At 40.2% G+C, this 22,110-nt stretch overlaps 1 protein-coding gene across 2 annotated transcripts in view; it reads left to right on the top strand.

Annotated features, from left to right (window-relative positions):
* LOC132839479 (complement C3-like) overlaps positions 1-21,728 on the top strand; it is a 31,013-nt gene extending 9,285 nt beyond the window's left edge. Inside the window, exons 6-41 of one of the 2 annotated variants that reach the window (XM_060860472.1) lie at positions 8-90; positions 173-260; positions 336-438; positions 899-1,019; positions 1,126-1,241; positions 1,432-1,578; positions 1,937-2,134; positions 2,305-2,496; positions 2,939-3,100; positions 3,265-3,394; positions 4,166-4,237; positions 4,410-4,604; positions 4,874-4,991; positions 5,075-5,166; positions 5,300-5,439; positions 5,615-5,821; positions 5,981-6,044; positions 6,157-6,243; positions 7,619-7,822; positions 8,298-8,373; positions 8,502-8,661; positions 8,786-8,881; positions 8,990-9,140; positions 9,234-9,397; positions 9,537-9,695; positions 11,857-11,916; positions 11,998-12,088; positions 12,225-12,273; positions 12,434-12,524; positions 12,649-12,738; positions 12,828-12,933; positions 13,024-13,119; positions 13,237-13,317; positions 13,517-13,600; positions 20,516-20,651; positions 20,807-21,728. In XM_060860472.1, coding sequence (XP_060716455.1) covers positions 8-90; positions 173-260; positions 336-438; positions 899-1,019; positions 1,126-1,241; positions 1,432-1,578; positions 1,937-2,134; positions 2,305-2,496; positions 2,939-3,100; positions 3,265-3,394; positions 4,166-4,237; positions 4,410-4,604; positions 4,874-4,991; positions 5,075-5,166; positions 5,300-5,439; positions 5,615-5,821; positions 5,981-6,044; positions 6,157-6,243; positions 7,619-7,822; positions 8,298-8,373; positions 8,502-8,661; positions 8,786-8,881; positions 8,990-9,140; positions 9,234-9,397; positions 9,537-9,695; positions 11,857-11,916; positions 11,998-12,088; positions 12,225-12,273; positions 12,434-12,524; positions 12,649-12,738; positions 12,828-12,933; positions 13,024-13,119; positions 13,237-13,317; positions 13,517-13,600; positions 20,516-20,651; positions 20,807-20,948 — 4,351 coding nt within the window. In that variant the 3' untranslated portion in view covers positions 20,949-21,728. Of the gene's footprint in view, positions 1-7; positions 91-172; positions 261-335; positions 439-898; positions 1,020-1,125; positions 1,242-1,431; positions 1,579-1,936; positions 2,135-2,304; positions 2,497-2,938; positions 3,101-3,264; positions 3,395-4,165; positions 4,238-4,409; positions 4,605-4,873; positions 4,992-5,074; positions 5,167-5,299; positions 5,440-5,614; positions 5,822-5,980; positions 6,045-6,156; positions 6,244-7,618; positions 7,823-8,297; positions 8,374-8,501; positions 8,662-8,785; positions 8,882-8,989; positions 9,141-9,233; positions 9,398-9,536; positions 9,696-11,856; positions 11,917-11,997; positions 12,089-12,224; positions 12,274-12,433; positions 12,525-12,648; positions 12,739-12,827; positions 13,120-13,236; positions 13,318-13,516; positions 13,601-20,515; positions 20,652-20,806 lie in introns of both variants that reach the window. The other variant, XM_060860471.1, reaches the window with a different exon arrangement.
* Positions 21,729-22,110: the final 382 nt, after the last annotated feature.

The raw sequence follows: 22,110 nt of genomic DNA, 5'->3' as shown, positions 1-22,110 counted from the left end.
TTAACAGATCTGGAATATGGACTGTAGCAACACGGTACAAAAACACCCCACAGAAGAACTTCACTGCTGAATTTGAAGTTAAAGAATATGGTACGATTTATAATTAGACTACAAACATCCCTACTTTTGGTTTGTCTACATGTGTGTTTACATGTTGTCTTTCACTTTGCAGTGCTACCGAGTTTCGAGGTAATATTAAAACCATCAACACCTTTTTTCTACGTGGATGATAAGGATCTTACCGTTGATATAACTGCCAAGTAAGTAGAACATGACACAGACAATAAGTTACTCTAATCTAACTCAGTGCTAATTTTTTTGTGAATTATACTAAGGTACCTGTTTGGAAAAGAAGTGAATGGTGTTGCATTTGTGGTGTTTGGCGTTAAGAGCGAAGACACTAAAACCGTTCTACCTGCCTCTTTAACCAGAGTACAGGTCAGTTACACATCCTTCCAATATTTTACATTATAACATCTGTGAGGAAATAATCACTGCTTCATTTACTCACTAAATTTCTAGTACTTAGATTTAAACACAAAGTATTGCAGCACCGAAACCCATATATTTATTTTCTTTTTTAAATCCAACCAAAAGTTGTTGCCTATGCCTCAATTCCACCAATCCAGTTCATAATTGGTCTTAACATGAGATGTCTGTGGAACTGTGTTTAATCCCACTTTTGTTCGTTCTCTAACCTGCCGACAAAAATTTGCTTAATGCTATTTTCCAAAAAATACACAAAATAGTAGCATAATTTAGATCACAGTGACTCTGTTGCATGCTCTGTTTTTGTTTTGTTAGCTTCACATTGGACAGGGGAAAAAAATCCTCCTACCTGCTACTCATTTGACTGTACATTAATACTACTTATGTGTAATATTTTTGTTACATATAGATCATTAATGGAGAGGGTCGTGCTGAGCTCACAAAAGAGATGATCCTTCGCTCCTTCCCTGATATTAATAAACTGGTCGGAAGCTTTTTGTACATTTCTGTCAGTGTTATAACTGAGACTGGTAAGATCCCAGCAATTGTGTATGGATGTATATAGATCTACATTCCCACATTACATAATGCCATATGAATCTTTTTAGCTGTCATTTATCATTAATAATATTTCAGGTAGTGAAATTGTTGAAACAGAGAAGGGGGGCATTCAAATTGTGACATCACCCTACACCATCCAGTTCAAGAGAACACCAAAATTCTACCATCCAGGAATGTCTTTCGATGTCACAGTATGCAAGCCTTTATAGCTCCTTAAAATCATACAAATGATTTAATAATTTTCTCAAGTGCTAGATAATAAGTGTAAATAATTAGCATTTGCATGTTACTATTTGGTCTGTACTTTTAGTAATATGTAGCATTTTAATCTCATTTTTAAAAAAATAATTATGCTGTTCTGTCTGTTCTGGATTTGAAAAGGTTTATGTGACCAATCCGGACCAGTCACCTGCTGAAAATGTGGACGTACTGATCCAGCCTGGTAACGTTAAGTCTCGAACCAAGAGTAACGGCATGGCTAAGGCCATTCTGAACACGCAGGGAGGAGATAGGCCACTACATATCACTGTGAGTCATGTAAAATAGGGTTTCTACTTTTTACGCAATAACAAAAGTAATTACACAGGAATAGGAATTAAAAAGAAACAATATTGACATCAAGTCCCAGCTTGATGTAAATGATGAGAAAATCATAGCTGGTTGACAAAAAAATCATAGCTGCATTAAACCATCTTTTGAGTTGCTAAGCTTTTTTCCAGCTTTTTTATTAATTGACTAAACTGTTCAATACATGTTTGTCTTTCCGTAGCATTATTTGACTGGTAGCTTTATCAAGATTAATTTTTTTGCAGTGGTGAATATTCAAAAGCATTAAAGCATACAGGAAATTTCATACCTAACTAAAATGGTTTTGCTTTGTGAACAGGCAAGAACTGCAGCCGAAGGTATACCAAATGAAAGACAAGCTGAAAACAAGATGACTGCCCAACCTTACGCCACCAAAGGAGGCTCTGGCAATTACTTACATTTAAGTGTAGATGCTGCAGAACTGAAAATCGGTGATCAGTTGAACATCAATGCAAACTTCAAAACTGCTGTCCCCGATCAAGATGTAACTTATCTGGTTGGTACAGTATCTCTTACATATACATTTAAAGATCTTGGTGGTATTGTGAAGTAGTTCTACTGGCTTGTGTATTACACTAATAATAAGGCCAAGCCTGTGCCTAGCCCTAAAACCTAAACTGAACTTTGGTAACTAAAAAATAACTGGGTTGATTTTCTTTGTGTCAGGTCCTTAGTAAAGGACAGATTGTACAAGGATACAAGTTTCTAAGACGTGGACACCAGGCAGTTACTTGGTCTCTACCGGTCACCAAGGACCTGGTTCCCTCATTTCGAGTGGTTGCGTATTACCATGTAGGATCATCAGAAGTTGTGTCTGACTCCATCTGGGTCGATGTGCAGGACACATGCATGGGAACGGTAGGCAATCTGATTCCTTCTTAAGTAAGTTAAAATAGTATACTGGATAGAATTATATTCGTGTAAGTTTTCGACTGCATCAGGATTGTAAGAGGTCACACACACAATATATATACATAGCAAGCACCATGAGCGCATCATTTGTGCCCATATCAGTAATGTGCTTTAGGCTAAATGGACAAATGCCCAAAATCAAGAAGAATGAAAAGATAACAATAACAGATTTGTTGGATTGGTTGATTTATTAGTTGTTGATTGGAATGTGAACTTCAAATATTTAACTTTAAATATTTAAATATTACTTTATTTACTACCACATTTTGCATTTTTCAGTTTCTAGGGCAATCAGAACATTTGCCCAGTGTGTCAGCTATGGAATTTTTTCACCCCTGATATATTTGGTTTGTTTTTCTTTGTTTTTTCTTTATCTTATGTAATGAAGCTAAAACTTGATGTAAAGGAGAGTTTAAATGTCAAGAAGTCATTTGAGCCTGGTGATGGCTTTCATCTAATAGTTACTGGAGATCCAAATGCCAAGGTTGGTCTGGTAGCTGTGGATAAAGCTGTATTTGTCCTCAACAAGAACAGACTCACACAGACTAAGGTGAGTAATAGGGTTTGAAATGATCTTATTCATTGTGTATCTTGTGGTTTTATGTTTGGTTTCAGTAATGAGGAAATTGTTAAAAATGTGCAAAACTGTGTCCCCAGATTGGTACCGGGACTGTAAATATTCTGAACATAATCTTTTTTTAATTCCTTCACCAGATCTGGGACATTATTGAGAAGCATGACACTGGCTGTACAGCAGGCAGTGGTAAAGACAGTATGGGGGTTTTCTATGATGCAGGTCTACTGTTTGACTCTGATAAAGTAGGAGGCACCAATGAAAGAACAGGTAAAGCAGATTTTTTAAGTAGTAAGTGAAACATTGTGCATGGTGCTGTCATAGATAAATAATCAATATCAACTGGTGAGATGAAGAAGTTACCATCCCATTATTTACCCCTTTAAAAACCCAAAGAGCTTCATTCTGCTAATACAACAGCAAATTCCCAACACTTACAATTATTTCTTTATTTAAAAAACTCATCTGTCCATTGAACACCTTTAGGATGAACTGGAACCCAAGAGCCCAAACCTCTTTGCCGAACATAGGTGTCTGACCTCTATCCTCACAAAGGTCTTGTGGCTGAATGGATAAATAAATAAATAATAATAAATCCCCACAGCCATGCTTCAAAATCTAGTGGAAACCCTTAATAGAAGAATGGAGGGTATTTAAAACAGCAAAGCAGGACTAAATCTAGAATGGGATGCTCAACAAGCACATATGATGTAATGACCAGGGTTCCATAAATATTTGGCCATATAATCTTTGGTGTTCTTTGTTAAATGTCAGGGTTAGATTATGTGGAGTATCTCTCAAGGCCACGTGAATGAGTTGATACTATAGACATGGCATTAGAAGGCATTAGAACAAGCCCATACATCTGCAGCTCGTATAGAAAATAAATATCTTCTCACCAATCAAAGAATCCAGAATTGAACAGTGCTGTGATATAAACTGATAGTATATTAAACAGGTACAACTCAAGTATGGGGGGGAACTACAGGTTTAGACTTCAGTTACAGGCCTTATCATTTTGAGAATTTCTTTTTTTAATAGCTCCCGAGTGTCCTACCCCACTGAAGAGAAAACGGAGAGCAGAGACTCTACTCCAGGTTACCCAAACACTGAGTAAGAAGCTAGACATTATTTTTTCAGTGGTGTTGTCATTAATTTAAGCCATGCTACACATTTTCTCTAAAAAACAATAAGATAGATAGATAGATAGATAGATAGATAGATAGATAGATAGATAGATAGATAGACCTGATTGCAGATTTTTACCCTTCCCCTTTTTCTGAAGTGTCTAAATACAACACTGAAGAGAAGAAATGCTGTGCAGACGGACTGAGGAAGAACAGGCTGGGCTATACATGTGAACAGAGAGCGTCATTCATTTTGGATGGTGAAGAGTGTGTCAAGCCCTTCTTGCACTGCTGTAACGAGATCCAAAATCGCAAAGATGATGATCAGAAAGACTTGTTGCTTTTGGCTCGCAGTATGTACCCACTTTGTCATTTACTTTTATTACAGTTGTTAAAGATTTAAAAAAAAAAAAAAAACAGCACTGCTGTACAGCAGAAACTGACCAAGACTTTGAACCGATGTATGTTTTGATTGGGCTAATTGATTAGGCTAAATGTCCTCATAAAATAGTTTGCTAGTCCAGTACTACAGTGCAAATGAAGCCATAGCCATAGAGGATCCATTATCTTCTGCATTGTCTTGCTTCTTGTTCAAGGCATGATTTGATATAAATTTGTTCAGGTGAAGATGATGATGATGATTTTATAAGCTCTGAAGAAATTGTCACCCGAACGCAGTTCCCAGAGAGCTGGATGTGGGAGGACATAGAACTTCCGGCCTGCCAAAGAAACGTACCATGGTAAATGCAATAATCTGAGATTCTTATTTGTATAGCATTCTGGAAGTAAATGGTATAACTGATGCTTTTTCCTTTCATTGAAGTCGTACAACAAGCAGCACCTTGGGCAAAACCTATCTAAAAGACTCTATTACTACCTGGCAAATCCTAGCCATCAGTCTGTCTAAGACCCATGGTCAGTGCTGCATTCTCTTTACAGATCTAATATGTCTTGATGTTATCAATGATCATATGTACAAATCTGAAAGATAGCTACAAGGACTGGCATACGATGGCAAATATTAAACCACATTGCTATTTCCCTATAGGCATCTGTGTAGCTGATCCCTATGAAATAACAGTGGAAAAGGATTTCTTTGTGGATCTCAAGTTACCTTACTCAGCAGTCCGCAATGAACAACTAGAAGTCAAGGCTATTTTACATAATTTCTCCAATAAGAATCAAAAGGTATTATTATTCACTGCATTTTAACATATTTTTAAAAATATTTTCCCTCAAAAAGATCAGAACGTCGATTCTGAGCTCAGATTGATGTATGGTGGAATTTCTGTTCATGTTCTCCAATTGGGTTTTATGCATTATTCACACTGAAGACATCTGTTGGACTTCCTCTTTCCACCAGGTGCGAGTGGATTTCTTTGAGACAGAGCATATTTGTAGCGCGGCCAGTAAAAAGAAGAAATACCGTACAATAGTTAATGTTGAAGCCGAGTCCACCATTTCCATCCCTTATGTGATTATTCCCATGGAACTGGGGGAACATCACATAGAGGTGCAGGCTGCTAGTTCATCACTTCATGATGGAGTACGAAAAACGCTGAAGGTGGTGGTGAGTATGAGCAGATTATATGTGAGTGATTTTTCAGACAGGATTAGTTAAAACCCTTAATAGTAAGTAAACTAAATAAATTATATGATACTATGATGCAATCAAATGCATTTAGAACTTAACTTAGATTAACATATGGTCTTTTTTACCCTTGTTCAGTCGGAAGGTGTGCTAACTGAACTCCCAGAAAAAAATTTGGAATTAAATCCCTCTAAAGTAGCTGGTGAGATCTATATTCTGTACTGAAGCAACAGCAAATGTTTAATAAATTACTTAATTAATAAAGACTAAATAAAATAAAAAAATTGTATTTATTTATGTGCATTTTCGAATAGGTGGCGTTCAAGTTGTGCATTTGAGGACTGAGGTACCACCCGGGCAGGTTCCAAACACTCCTGCACACACTTACATCACGGTGGCTGGTAAGAACAATTTAAAACACATCATGGTCCAATATGGACTGTGGAGCTTGGCAGTAATGGGTCAGACCCTGTAGTATTATTTTTTCCAGAAATAATAAAAGTTTTAAGACATTGTTACAGGGGGGTGTCTGGGAAATTTTTATTCATAGTTGCCTCGCAGATATGAAATCAGAAAACTCTTTTCAATGACATGCAAAAATGTCAAATATACTGTGTGCTTTTGAATCCTACTGTCTATCACTGCATGACACACAGTCCAATGTTAAATCTTGCTGAAGGTTGAACAATTTTTAAAAAGCAGAATAGTTTTTGTGAGTGATACAATCATTTCTGATTCAGGAACATGCAGGTATTTGGTTATAAATCCAAGCAACAGAGGTTTGCTTACTGCAGTTAAACCTGACCCAAAATAAGAAAAAAAACAGGCCCCAATTGGAATACAATTGACCAGCATTACTGATAGATTGGTTGACAAAATGAATACATGCCCAGTATATTATATACACTTACCGACCACATTATCAGGAACCATATACAAATTCTTCATGGCATAGATTTTATTCTTCTTTTTCCAGTCTTCAGCTGTCCAAATTTGGTTAGCTTGCGGCAACTGCAGCCTCAGTTTTCTGTTATTGGCTGACAAAATGGGAACCCATTTTATGTTCGGCTGTCCCTCACGGTACAATGTGGTTTGTATTCTGAGGTGCTTTTACGCTCACCACAATTGAACTGAGTGCTTATCTGAATTACTGTACCCTTTCTGTAGGACAAGTACGCCCATTCTCTATTGACCTCTCTCATCTACAAGGCACTTTTTTTTGTAGAAGTGGCACTGACTATACATTTTTTTAATTACTTTACCATTCTGAGTAAGTTATAGGAGATCAGAAGTTATAGAAATACTCAACAAGCACATCTGAGACCATCAATTATTTCAAGGTCAAAATCAGTGAATCGGCTGAACATTATCTGACACTGCTAGCTTGTATCTTGTTTATGCATTGCACTGCTGCCACACTATCAAGTGATTAGATACTTGCATAAAAATGTAGTTGTACAGGTGTTTCTAACAAAGTGTTCAGTGAGTGTTCAGGTAAAGTTCATAAAGTACTCAGAAAAAGTAAGGTGAAGATCACATCGCCATGCTATTCTCTGTTCTATTCCCTATTCTTTGCAGCTTTTTTCTGCTTTATGATGAAACCAAAGCTGAGAGTAGGTGGAAACACTCAATGTCCGCCCGCCATTATTATTCTGTAATTATGTGGTCCTTTTAAGACCATAATGAGATAGTATAATACACAATAATGTTTGCCACAACAGGAGGTACCTGCTTGCCTGCTAACAACAATCTAACTATTTATCTATTTGTCTGCAGGTCAGGAGGTGAGTCAAACAATTGAACAGGCCATCAGTGGAGATTTTATGGGGCGCTTGATCGTACAACCCCATGGCTGCGGAGAGCAAAATATGATCTTTATGACGTTGCCTCTAATTGCCACACACTATTTAGATAACACCAACCAGTGGGAAAAAGTTGGCATGCAACGACGTATTGAGGCTATCAAGCACATCCAGACAGGTGAGAAGACTCTTACAAAACTATAGAGCAAATGTAAAGGTCTTTTTTAATCCAGAATTCTTTCTGGTATCTAAATAAGCCTTAAAAGTCAATAAGTTGACCATAAGCTATAGAAATGTATATCATCCTTACTTTATCCATGTCAGGGTCATGCTCAGTCCTGGACCTGTGAGGCATTTATACCACCTGCTGTGCAACTAGGTCATGCTAAAAGCTAGTTAAATTTTAAAAAGCTGATAGTGTTTGTTATGGTGGCTCAGAATGTACACAGATGACACTTGCTGACCTTTTTAGACCTTTCTGAGGTACTGTTAATAAAATAAAATAACAGAAAAAGAAGAGATAAGATTGGTTTCTAATTACAGTTAAAGAATGGCTTGGTGCTTGTGTCAGGACATACAGTATCTATGCAGAAGTCCTCCTTTTTTCCCTGCTAATGCTAAGAGAATTAACCTTCCTTCTCACCCATTCTTAGGATATGAAAGAGAACTTACATTCCGTAAAACTGATGGTTCTTATGCTGCATATATAGAAATACCTAGCAGCACATGGTAAAAGAGACCAATCAAATTTTGTTTTATAATTTTAATTAGTTTGTAATTTTTAAATAATTCTTTAATTTATACATAACAGTCAATGCTAGGCCATATGTTGACTGCTTGTTTTTTCTGCATTAAAGGTTGACAGCATACGTGGCCAAAGTCTTTGCTCTGGCTAGTGACCTAATCACGATAAATGAAGATATTGTTTGCAGTGCTCTCAAGTGGTTAATTCTGAAATCACAGATGCCAGATGGCATATTCATAGAAAATGCCCCAGTCTTGAGTGCAGCGATGGTTGTAAGTTAAGCTTATATTTGTTTGGTCTTAAATTAGTGACATGTACAAAAAACCTCACAGCAACAATTTTTGTGAAATCTGGTGTACTTAAGTGTACTGTAAATAATTTTCTGTGCTATTCCAGGGTGGTGTACGAGGTAAAGATGCTGATGCATCTCTGACAGCATTTGTCTTGATTGCCCTGCAAGAAGGAAAACATCTTTGTGCTAAATCAGTTGGAGTATGTCAACTTATCACACCATATATCACTAATAAGTCAAAACAATCAAGCACATTGATCAGCTTTTGTAGAATTATGCATATAATTCTACCCTTTTCTGTCATTAAGAGTCTTCAAGAGTCTACCAGGAAGGCCACTGAGTATCTGGAAAAAAAACTCCCCTCTTTGACCAATCCGTATGCAGTTGCAATGTCTTCATATGCCTTGGTCAATGCTGGCAAGTTTAACAAACAGCATCTGCTGCAGTTTTCCTCTGAAGGTCAGTAACTAAATTAAAAATCTATAATCTAAAATATTTATTTATTTCTGAAGAAAGCACATGTAAATTTGATTCTGTATATCTTATCCACAGACGGTGCTTACTGGAAAGTTCCTGAAGGACATCACTTCTCCCTGGAGGCAACAGCGTATGCTGTGCTGGCTCTGGTAAGGGCAAAGGAGTTTGATGCAGCAGGAAAAGCTGTTCATTGGCTTAATAGGCAGAGCAGTCCTTACGGGGGTCATGGCACCACACAGGTAGGTTGGCAGGTTTTTCTGTTTTTCTTTCCTGAATATGCTGAACAGCTGGATATTTTGTTTGTTTGTTTAAAATTGAAGCTGGCTTTAAATATACATACATTTCACTCAATCCTCTTTGCTTGTACATGTCACCTAGGCAACCATAATAGTGTTCCAAGCAGTGGCTGAGTACTATAAACAAGTAAGAAGTCGACAGAATGCAGACCTTGATGTGGAAGTGAGCGTGAGTGGACGAAGTCGTTCCATCAAATGGATATTCAACAAGGACAACTCACCACTTACACGCTCAGACAAGGTTACTTTCAGCCATTAGAAAACAAGATTTCTGATTTCTGTTTATTATTTGCATCATATGAAGCAGATATTACAGACAATTGTTTAGTGGAAAACTGGAAAACACAGAATTAAAGCTAGAGTTCATAGCAATTTAATAAAAAATAACTTTATGTACATGAATATTTACCATACTGCTTGTTACTACAGTATGTGCTGTGTTCTGATCTAATACAGATAATACAGTGGATATAATAAGTCTATACACCCTTGTTAAAATGGCAGGTTTTTGTGATATAAAATTTTTCAATGTATTAGACACCATGGGACACTGTAAAGACAGTAATCAACAAGTATAGAAAATATGGCACAACTGTGTCATTACTAAGAATAGGATATCCCTCTAAAACTAATTAGAAGGCTTGGAGAAATTTCTGGAAAATTCTGGGTTGCTCTTACATTTAAACAGTTTCCTAAATTCTTTATATATATTGTTAGGTTTGCAAGATGTAGAAGGTGGTTAAAGTTCATCCTGTCAAAAATTCAAGCTCAAGCTGTCTTAAATTTATCTAAATATATATATATATATATATATATATATATATATATATATATATATATATATATATATATATATACATACCACAGCTTCTGTTCGGATCTCAGCATGTCTGGCAGATATATCATTGTGGATGACAGCTCATCAATTGAAGCTCAATACTAGCAAAACTGAACTGCTGATCAAGAGGTGATTCATCTCCAGGTCATGATCTTACAATATTCCTGCATAACGATCTGATCTCACCTTCACTCACAGCTGGCTGTGCTTGGGGTAACCATGGACACTCAACTGTCATTTTTCTTGCGTGTTGCTAATGTGACTCTCTCATGTCGGTTCCTTCTCTACAACATTAGAAGGATTCGGCCATTTTTCTCCACACAGGCTGCTCAGGTACTTATTCAGTCTCTTGTCTTCTCAAGACTGGACTACTGCAACTCACTGCTGTCTGGTCTACCTATGAATGCAATTTGTCCTCTGCAAAATGCAGCTGCATGACTTGTTTTCAACCTGCCTATGTTGTCCACATCACCCCAGTGCTGCGCTACTCTACTGGCTTTCGGTAGCTGAACACATCAGATTCAAAACACCGATGCTTGTCTACAAAGCCAAAAATGGGCCAGATCCCTCTTACCTCAAAGCCCTCATCACTCCTCACTAAAGTATTCAATGATAGAGACTTAAAAACACTTTTGTACATTGTTCTGGATAAGAACATCTGCCAAATGCTGCAAAACTAACTGTAAATATAATTCATAGAAGAAAATAAAAACAATAATATGGAGCAAAAACTTGGGTCGTAATATCAAAAAATGTCTGCTGCAAAAATAAATAAATAAATAAATAAATAAATAAAACACAGCATCTCAATAAAAGACCACAATCCAGGAAGAAGGTGTCAGCATCATGCTTTGAGACAGCTTAAGCTTATGTTCAGCCTAAATTTTGGGGCTAAACCTTAAGGATGCTGTTAAACACCTATGAAGAATTTCATCTTTCAAACACCCTGAAGCACGCAAAGGATTCAACACTTGAATGCTTTCAGCCAGATTCCAAATCTAAATCCAATGCAAAATTTGTGGGGTGCCTGACAGAAAATATATGGATGGGTATGTCAGAGTTTATGTGCTTTTGCAAGGAAAATTGACAGAAAAAGACAGAATGTACCAAACTCACTTACTCTTGCCCAAAAAGAGTGAAAGCCTTGATAAAATCTAGCGATGCTTCAACCAAGTATTAGTATAGAGATGTACATACTTATGCAAACAGGTTATTGTGCATTGTTTTATTTTTCCCCCAAAATGATTCTTATTGTTTTCACTGTAAGTTGCAATTTCAAAAGGGATGTGTAGACTTATATATCCAATATATCATAATTAGTGAGCAGATTTGGACACAGCCTGAATCCTCCTGGAATGTGTCTTAGTTGCCTCTCACAGACAGCAGTTACAATCACACCTTTACAAAATGTTCTTCCACCTTTTTTTTTTTTTTTTGCAAAATAGCTTTTCATTCCAGAAGGCAAAATTCCAATATTTCACACCCTGTAACTTTGTTAACCTCTGTGCCTTATTATAGCAAAATGAAGACTAATTCAAAGGTTTCTATACCTGGACTTTTACAGGTTCAGCTCAAGCAAGAGTTTAATGTTACTGCTAAGGGAACTGGTGCTGGAGTTCTCAAAGTGAGTATTCATTTGAATAAATTCCTTTGTTTTGTATTTGTAGTTTATTTATTACAAAAAACTAATTCCTCTTTTTCATAGGTAACAACACTTTACTATGCTAGACCCATAGAAAAGAAGAGCGACTGCAAAAAGTTTGATCTTTCTGTTGAAATAAAAAAAGAAGCAAAGGGTAAGTTTTATCTCATGTTCAAATCACTGCATTCAAATCTATTTCCATTGGTGATGCCAAAATAGGATATATTTGAGATATTTCAAAAATCCATGCTATAATGTTTTGATGCTCTATGCTCTAATTTCTCTCACAGTATCATATGCAGGTGCTGAAGAAAGTTACGAGGTCACCATTAACGTTCTGTAAGTATACTGCAAAATAAAGGTCATGTAGTTTTACATACTTATTAGTTTATTTGTATTATTATTTACATCTTTTTTTTATTTAAAAATTAAAACATAATGCACTGTCTATTTAGAATTTGAAATGAACTTTTCTTTCATTTTAAATACATAATTGCAGATTTAAGGATCCAGAAAGAGATGCCACTATGAGTATTTTGGATATCGGCTTGCTGACAGGATTTGTGGTGGATGAAAATGATCTTCAAGACGTAAGCAGAAATCTGAAAAATACTTACAGACACTTCTGTGACAATAGATTTTGTACAATAAGCATAAGAAATGTTTTCACAGAAAGCAATCTCTGACATTTTGTTTTGAACATCATAATCTTAGCTAACCATTGGAAGGGACAAATACATACAGAAGTTTGAGATGGACAAACAGCTTTCAGAACGAGGCTCCCTCATCATGTATTTAAATAAGGTATAATGAAGGATATTTTATTTTAAAATTTTAAGGTATTAAAGTGTTGGAAAAGTTTCTCTGTTTAAGCTAATCTTCTCTCTTGTCAGGTATCACACTCTTTCCCAGAAAATATTGTATTCAGAGTGCACAAGATAAATAAGGCTGCTTTGCTTCAACCGGCTGCTGTCAGTGTGTATGATTACTACTCTCCAGGTAAAAAAATGAAAAATAAACACATAAACCCACACAAAGGCATGTGCAAACACAGGCACACACACACAAAAACCCTTGTGTTGTTTGTAGGGGAACGCTGTATGAAGTTCTACCATCCTACAAAGAAAGATGGAGCCCTGAACAGATTGTGCATTGACCAGAAAGATCTGTGCCAGTGTGCTGAAGGTAGACATATTTACAGCTGACAAATGCAATAAATATAAACAATTGGAATAAGATATAATAAAGATATAATATTTTGTCCAATTGTGTAAAAGAGAAATGGTCTATATTCCCTGACAGAAAACTGCAGTGTCCAGAAAAAACAAAAAATTGGTGAGCAAGAGCGAGAGAACAAAGCTTGTGAAGCTGGCATGGATTACGGTAAACATCAACAACTATTTAAACACCAGATTCAGACACACAGATAAATCCTATCTCCATGTATGTTACCATTGCTCACTCAATGTACTCATGTCAAGCTTTAATATCTACTAAATGAAATCTCTGTAATAGGTATAATAGCAAATAAGAAAATAACTGATCAATTGGTTTTGTAATATAAACAAATTCTATTTTTCAGCTTATAAAGTGAAATTAATTAAAGTGGACCAAAACCCAAACACAGATTATTATGAAATGAAGATTGAAGAGGTCCTGAAAGAAGGTACGTCTTATTTATATATCTGTATGACAGAAGATCACAGTAATTTATCAGTTATGTAGAACAATGCGTTACCCATGTCAAGAAGTGTTTGTTTTTTAATGATACATCGTGTGATGTACTTGTTTATTGGCTTGTGTTGGCTGCTTCCTTTATTTTAATACAGAATGTGCACTTATACTGTCAGCATGCCGGATGTTTAGTAATTGGGTGAATGAGAATGTGAGTTTTGGTGTTTTAGTTCTGCTTGACTGGTTTGAGGTGGGAGACATGGAGCAAGGGGGCTTTGGCACTTAATTCTAGTTTGTGTTATTTATTCTTTTGAGGACTGTGAATTGGCAAGTGTTACAATGACACAGCTTCTGAACACTTTCTGTGTTCCAAAGGTTCCTTGTGGCTAGCTATACTCTGTAAACTGGCTCAGCTTTCAACTGGGCATCTCTCCACAACTCTTATCTTCAAACATCTTGTTTGTTTCAGCCCCTAGCTCCAAGCATTGGTCGGCTTGTTCCCACACATGTTCACTCTGCCAGAAGCAATTAAAAAAGGATTGAGGTTAGAAGCAGAGCACTTAAGTAAGTTCAGGGTATTTGGCATCTAGTAGGAATTGTGCCCAGTCCTCTTGATTGTTGGAACAGTAAGTTCTAAAAAAAAAAATCGTATCTCTTGGTTGAATCTCTGTCCACGTGAACATTGGCTTGAGGATGACAGACTGAGATGATAGCATCAGATTCATGGAACACCCCTGTCACTTACAATATCCTCGGGTATGTACAGTAATATTTTATCAAACAGCAGTTAACCCATTACAAAGAGTCGCAGATCTGTTAGGGAGATAAGCTATAGGGCTTTGAAGAACCGATCCAACATGACTACGTTGTTCTGAGAATCAGAATCAGAATACTTTATTAATCCAGTCCAGTCCAACGGACACAGGTAGGAAGGATTTTCTGTGTCACTCTGAGGAGCACCTTGGTTTAATTAGTCATCTTGGAGCCAGTGGAAAATTTTGTCTGAGACGGCCAGTAGCTTAGACAACATCCTTCTTTCTGACAATACAGTCAGAGAGTCCAGGACCACCCCTGCAACATCACCGGCCTTACGGATGAGTTTGTTCTGTCTGTTGGCATCAGCTATCTTCAGAAGGGGCAGATCTTTGATGAAATCGATGGCAATGTGAAACCATGGTCTTTGGGTCCATAAAGATAAAGGAGTTTGCCTGTGGGTATTGTTCATGGTACTAACCCTGGCATAGATACAAAAAAGACACAAGCCAGTGAATAACTCCCATCATGTGTGGCCACCAGTATTGTGATTGCTCAAAGAAGGTGCATAGTATGGCCTCCGTGCTGCCAGCTTTGACCCAGCAATTTTTACGTTTCTTATGTTGGGAGTCGTCACCATGATAGACTATGGCAAACAAATATTTTTATAAATTGCCTCTTCAATTACACATTGCAAACCAGACTTTGCATCAGACCCACTATTTACAAATGCTGCAGCGGATCCCATATCTTAAACCAATGGGACATGGGATTACTGCATTTTCTGCCTCTCCGAAAATGCATGTAACGCCCCAGGTGACAGACAGGGTGCACCATGTGGACAGGGCAAAAGACCTTTCTGGAAAAAAGACATGGGGCTCATATTTTATTGACTACAACTTGTGGTGTGATTGTATCATACTTCATGCTTCTGCATTCCTGCTTCTGAGGCTACATTTATTGTTACTGAGAACTTCAACAAAGCCAACTTGAGAACAATAATGCAAAAACATCATACAGCACATGTGAGGACTGTGTTTTGGACCTGTCTACAAATCCCTCCCCACCCACCTTTTAGCAAATTGGCTTAACACAGCCAACACAAGAGTCATGTGACAGAGAATAAAAAATCACAAATAAGAGAAATAAACACTATAAATAATAAGTAAACTGCATTCTCTCTGCTGGATGAGCTTAATACTTTTTATGCTCGCTTTGAAAACAAACAACCATGCCCCCATGGAGAGCGCTCCCATGGCCAATACTGCACAGGTTAGTACACTATGTAGTACATGTTTTAATAGATGCTACCCAGTCCTTCCAACAATTTAACATCTGCAAGGCCGCAGGCCATGTCTTTAAACATGCCATGTCTTTAAAGGTATGTACAGCTGGTGTTTTAACAGACATTTCCAACCTCTCTCTGCCTGTAGCCCCACAAAATGTTTCAAAATGTCCTCCACTCTCTCAGTACCAAAGAAATTATTGGTAAACTGTCACCCTATTTTTCTGGCCACCGTTGTCATGTCATGTCAGAATTCTGTTTCTGGACTATAGTTACATTACCATTGTGTCTTTCAAGCTTGACATAAAACTCTAGGCTCGGGGCCTGAACAGGGCCAGGCAGATCCTGGACTTCCTGTTACGTAGACATCAGGTGGTCAGTATTAGGAGCAACATCTCCACCCTGCTGACATTCAACACCGGAACACCACAAAGTGTGTTCTCAGACCTCTCCTGTATTCCTTATAAACCTACAACCACAAACAGTTTGTGAAATGTCATCATCAAATTTATAGTTGACGCAATGGTGGTAGTTCTGATCAGCAACAATGATGAAACAGCCTACAAAGAAGAGTTGTGCATCCTAAAATGCTGGTGCCAGGAAATCCACATCACACTTAACATAAACAAGATCAAGGTACTAGACTCAGGAGAATAGAAAACGTCTCTAGAGTACAACCGTAATCCTAGCTCCCTGAGGAACGAGACGCTGCGTCAAAACGCTATGTGAACGCCCCTGCATGACCCCGCTCTGAACCACGTGTGTAATCTGACCAATAGGCATTGGGACGTGACGTCATTGGCGGGTGACGTCGCGTAAACAGGAAGCTACAAATGGCTGCGAGATAAGACGCTAGCTCCTGCGAGAGAAGGTAAGCGCCGCAGGGCTGCAGGGAGTGTGGCACGGAGACGCAGCGTCTCGTTCCTCAGGGAACTAGGGTTACGGTCGTAAACTAGAGACGTTCCCTTTCGGAACTCAAGCTGCATCGAAACGCTATGGGAACGAGTGTCCAATCATGCCACACTGACCAGACCCTGCTTAGAGAGTGAGGGCCTCGGCACCTACATGTAGGACAGAGGAGCCCGGGGTGGCTCTGAGGTCAAGGTAATAGAACTTGACGAAGGTCAGCGGGGTGGACCAACCCGCAGCGTCACAGATGTCTTGGAGTGCCACTCCAGCGGACCAGGTCGTAGAGGCCGCCACACCCCGGGTGGAGTGAGCTCGGACCCCGAGAGGAGGTCAGAGGACTTTTGAGTCGACACAATCGCATCCACTACCCATCTGCTCAACGTTTGCTTAGCGGTTGGGAAACCCTTCCTGTTAGGGCCGTAGCAGACGAGCAGCTGCTCCGACTTTCTCCACGGACCCGTCCTGCGGAGGTAAGTGACCAGTGCGTGCACTGGACACAGTCGGTTCTGTCGCTCCTGTTCGGGGGCTGTAAATGGAGGAGGGCAGAATGCCTGCAACACGACAGGTCGTGAGGGGGCCGAAGGCACCTTAGGTACGTACCCAGGTTTCGGATAGAGAAACACTCTGGCCATGCCAGGGGCAAACTCCAGGCGAGACGGGGCCAAGGACAGGGCCTGCAGATCCCCGATCCTCTTCAGGGAGGAAATCGCCAAGAGGAAGGTGGTCTTAATAGACAGAAACCTAAGGGCCGCTTCGGTCAATGGCTCGAAGGGGGGCTCTGATATAGCTGCCAGCACAACTGCCAGATCCCAGACAGGCACTCTGGGTCGCGTCCCGGGCCTCAGCCTCCAGGCACCGCGGAGGAAACGTGTCACCAATGGGTGCCTACCCAGCGACTGGCTCACCGGCGGGGTGCTATATGCCGCGATTGCGGACGTGTAAATCTTCAGGGTCGAGGGGGTTAACCCAGCGGCAAACTGTTCCTGTACGAACTCCAGAACTGAGCCGATCGGGCAGTTAACTGGTTCCAGGCCATGGTGCTCACACCACGACGTAAACAGTCGCCATCGTGCGGTGTACAACCTCCTCGTGGAGGAAGCTCTGGAGTGGAGAAGGGTCTCTACTACCTCGGTAGAGAGACCAGCCGCTATGAACTGTGCCCCCTCAGGGGCCACAGCCTCCACAGCTCTGGGCGTGGGTGCACCAGGGTTCCGCCCGCCTGTGAGAGGAGATCCCTCCTGGGGGGAATTTCCCACGGAGGGCCCTCGAGTAGGGACACCAGATCCGCAACAGATCCGCACCTTCCCGCACTCTCCTGACTGAGGTGAGGATGACTTCGACCCGAGCAGGCGACAACCGTGCCTGCATCCTGGCCGAGTCCCATATCACGCCCAAAAAGGTGATTCTCTGCGCTGGAGAGAGCACGCTTTTGCCAGCGTTTAGCCGAAACCCAAACACCTTCATGCAGGCAAGGACGACATCTCGATGACAAAACGCCTGGTGCTCTGACTGAGCCAGAATCAACCAGTCGTCGAGGTAATTTAAAATGCGGATGCCCTGGAGCCGCAGTGGGGTCAGTGCTGCGTTGACGCATTTCGTGAAGGTGCGGGGCGAGAGTGCTAGGCCGAATGGGAGGACCCGATATTGGTAAGCTTTGCCCCCGAAAGCAAACCTCAGGAACCTCCTGTGTGCAGAGAGGATGGAAATGTGAAAGTACGCGTCTTCCAGATCTATTGTGACGAACCAGTCCCCGGACCTGATCTGAGTCGCGACCTCCTTGAGGGTGAGCATCCTGAACCTGAGCCTCCTGAGAGAGCGGTTCAAGGAGCGTAGATCTAGAATGGGACGCCACTCGCAATCCTTCTTCGGAATGACGAAGTACAGGCTGTAGAAGCCTGACTCTCGAACTGAGGGGGGGAACCACCGCAATGGCTCCTTTCCTCAGGAGTGTGCGCACTTCTCGTTCCAGGACCAGAGCCTGCTCGGGTCCCACCAGGGTGGGACACATCCCATTGAAACGGGGAGGAGAGGACGCGAACTGAACCGTGTGGCCGTCCTCTATGGTCTGCAGGACCCACCGGGAGACTCCTGGCAGCTCCTCCCAAGCTGTCAGAAAGTTCCTCAGGGGAACCAGTCTCTGGGGGCTGGCCTCTGACCCACTCAGAGCAGCTGGGGCTGCGCCCTGCAGCTGATGATGCCTCGCGAGAGGCGGCGGACCCTCCCCTCCCACAGCGAACCTTCGGGTAGAAAGGTGGGGAGCGAACCGCTGGAGGGAATCTGAGCCCTGAGGCACACCTTGTGGCAGGGCTGGCAGACCGGCCTCCATGACCCGAACGGCCGGAGCAACGTACTGTGGCAGTTGACACCTCCTGAGAGGCGGCGGGTCTCCCCCCGGTGGTGCAGGGGAGGGAAGGTCACCGTAAAGTGAGGTGTGCCCCATCCCCCCAACCATAGACCGGCAGGATCTACACACCACTGCCCGTTTGTCAGAAGCAAGGGTGACCCCCAGGTCATCCTGCTCCTTCTTGGGCCTAGAGCGTCGCCTTGGGGCCTTAGGCCCCGCCCAGAGAGATCGCTCTGTTTCTGGGCTTCGCGGTGCCCGGAAGGACAAGGCTGGGGCTGCCGCCGAACAGCCCCACGAGATCGCCGAGGGAGGTACTGCTGAAACGCAGCCGGCTGCTTTTTAGACTCCTGGAACTTGTTCACTACTGCCGTCACAGCGTCACCAAACAGTCCAGGAGGATCCATCGGTGCGTCCAATAGCACAGCTCGATCCTTGTCCGGGAGGAGCCCACGGTCTCGCCTGCATCCATCAGCTCTCCTTCCTCGGAGGGAGAGACATGTAATTCTGCACTGCTCACGCCGGGAGAAGAAGCAGCCATCGGGCCTGCTTCTCCTCGAGAGCAGGAGCTCGATTCAGCATACAAGGCTGGAGTTGACTCATCCGACTCCAATCCCGCGGCTAAATCGGCCTGCGAGCCCCATGAGCACCGGCGCCTCGAAGAGCATAGCCATGCGGCTATAATGCGAGCAATCGACTCCCTCGAGAGCAGATTGTGCATGCTCCACTCCCAAGCAAACAACACACCGATCATGCAAATCCTTCCTGGTAATGAAACGGGGACACGGATAAACACATCTACGGAATCTCTGTCTGTTAGCCATCACTCAAAAACACAGTGCTTACCTGAACGAGCAGAAGCTAGCGTCTTGTCCATCTCGCAGCCATTTGTAGCTTCCTGTTTACGCGACGTCACCCGCCGATGACGTCACGTCCCAACGACTATTGGTCAGATTGCCATAGCATTTCGATGCAGCTCGAGTTCCGAAAGGGAACACAACCTAATCCCCATCAATAAGACCCCAGAGGGGAAGGTTCAAGTTCCTCTGTGTTCACAGCATGAAGGACCTCACATGGTTCACTCACACTGAAGAAGTTTGGTATGAGCCCCAAGATCCTCAAATTATTTTACATATGCACCATGGACAGCATCCTGACTGCCTGATTGAGCACTTGGTATGAGAACATCTATGCTCTCAACCACAAGAGTTCTGCAGTGTGTGTTGTGGAAATTTCAGCAAATCATTGGAGGTTAGTTTCTTTCCCTCTAGGACATCCAAACCCAAAAGAGACGACTCAAAGTCTTAAGCCACCTGAAAAAAGACTGCTCTCACTGCTACCATCAGACAGACAGTATGGATGTGTTTTTGATTGAGATTAAAAATCATATGTATGAGTTCATTTTAAAGATTCTAGAGTTTTTATGCATAACAAATTGCCTATTAAACTAATTAATTATTAATTAATATTGCAAAAATTGCTGTGTTTACTTTGGCATGGGCTGTTATAGGAAAACAATCAGCTTTGAACTGGTAACTTCAACTCTCTATATCCATGTCCATCCCACAAAAGATCCAGTGTTTCCATACAAATGCATGTGTTTGGGTTTTATTTTACAGGTACTGACCATGATGTACTTGACAAAATAAGGACATTCATGGGTCATGCTAATTGCAGAGAGTCTTTTGGATTTGTGGAAGGCAAGAGTTACCTCATCATGGGCCACAGTGCTGACCTACCAAGGATAGAGGGAAAGTATGTTCCTTCATCAACTAATCACCATGGGCATCATGGGCTAAATTCGATGTAGTTGAAGAGGGAAAACACACATTTCTGTAGTATTTGGCCAAGTTTGTTAATAGTGTTGTCTGTGTGAATGAGCCCTCATGTGTATCATTTGTTGTTGTCAGGCTGCAGTACATCCTGGGTGAGCAGACTTGGATTGAATACTGGCCCACAAGCGAGGAAGGTCAAACTCGTCAGTACAAAGAAACTTACATCGGCATTGGCGCACTGTCTCAAATGCTTAAGGACTTTGGATGCACTACATAAATATATGTTGTTTTTTCTCTATACAACTAAAAAAATTCTTTTCTGTTTCTGTGATGGAGAATTTACTAACATTACTCACCTAAGCAACTATTCACCTTAGCATTCATCCTAAAATGTAAAAACCTGTGATATCTTAATAAATAAATAAATAAATAAATAAATAAATAGACAAAAACTGACCAAATCAGTTAACAATTTTTAAAATCTGTTAAAAAAAAAACATTGAATTAACCCTGTGTAGGTCATGTGTACAAGAATTTACATTTATTTTATTAAATAAATTAGAGGTTTTATTAAAATAAGAGTCATGCTCATATTAGTCAAAGCAGTCAACAGTTTCCATTTAAATTGCTTATTTAGTTTTTAAAAAAATGTTTTTGATTTGTTTAATATGACAATACACTATAAAGGGTATTATTTATCTTAATATAAATCAAATATATTTAATAAAATAAAAATTATCTTAATATAAATATAATTAATAAATATAATAAAATAAATATAATATAATAAAACACACACACACACACACACACACACACAATTATACAAATCAAAACCAGACATTCTTAAAAGAAAATAAACAAGCAGACAAGGCTGCTAATACATATTAAGCTGTAGCAGTTTTTTCCCAAAACATATTTAGCCTAGGAATATTGAAAAGATGTACAAGGTGGTCACGTTTTTCCAAGAAAAAACTTTGACGTCTATCTAAAAGAATTTTATGGGCGAATTATAATGTTGAAAAAATAAAATTAAAATAAAACTTAATTTCCTTGCTTATTCTTTCTTTGCTTGTAATTTCATCTTTTGATTCACGCTTCAGTTTTCTTTGTTTTTCTTTCCTTTAAAAATATCACAAAAAGGTTCATGCAGATTTCTGGCAAGATAAAAGTCTAAACCAACATAACAAAGTTTAAAATGAGTAACTTAACTGAGGTGATGAGACAGAGATTGATGTGGATGATGATGATGATCATTCATCATCTTCCAAGAGACTAGCAGAACTAATTATCCTTCATCACTAAATGTTATTTTTTTAAATTAGCCACATCAGCTGTGCAGGAGCTCAAGAGCCGGTGTTAAAATCTGTGCTTGATAACCATACCTGACAAAATTAATAACTTTCTATACACATTTAAATCTCCACAGATGAGTTTGC

Source organism: Tachysurus vachellii, chromosome 24, assembly GCF_030014155.1.
Source record: "Tachysurus vachellii isolate PV-2020 chromosome 24, HZAU_Pvac_v1, whole genome shotgun sequence".
Lineage (NCBI taxonomy): Eukaryota > Metazoa > Chordata > Actinopteri > Siluriformes > Bagridae > Tachysurus > Tachysurus vachellii.
Note: the sequence above shows the minus strand (reverse complement) of the source record. Positions and strands in the feature narration are given on the sequence as shown.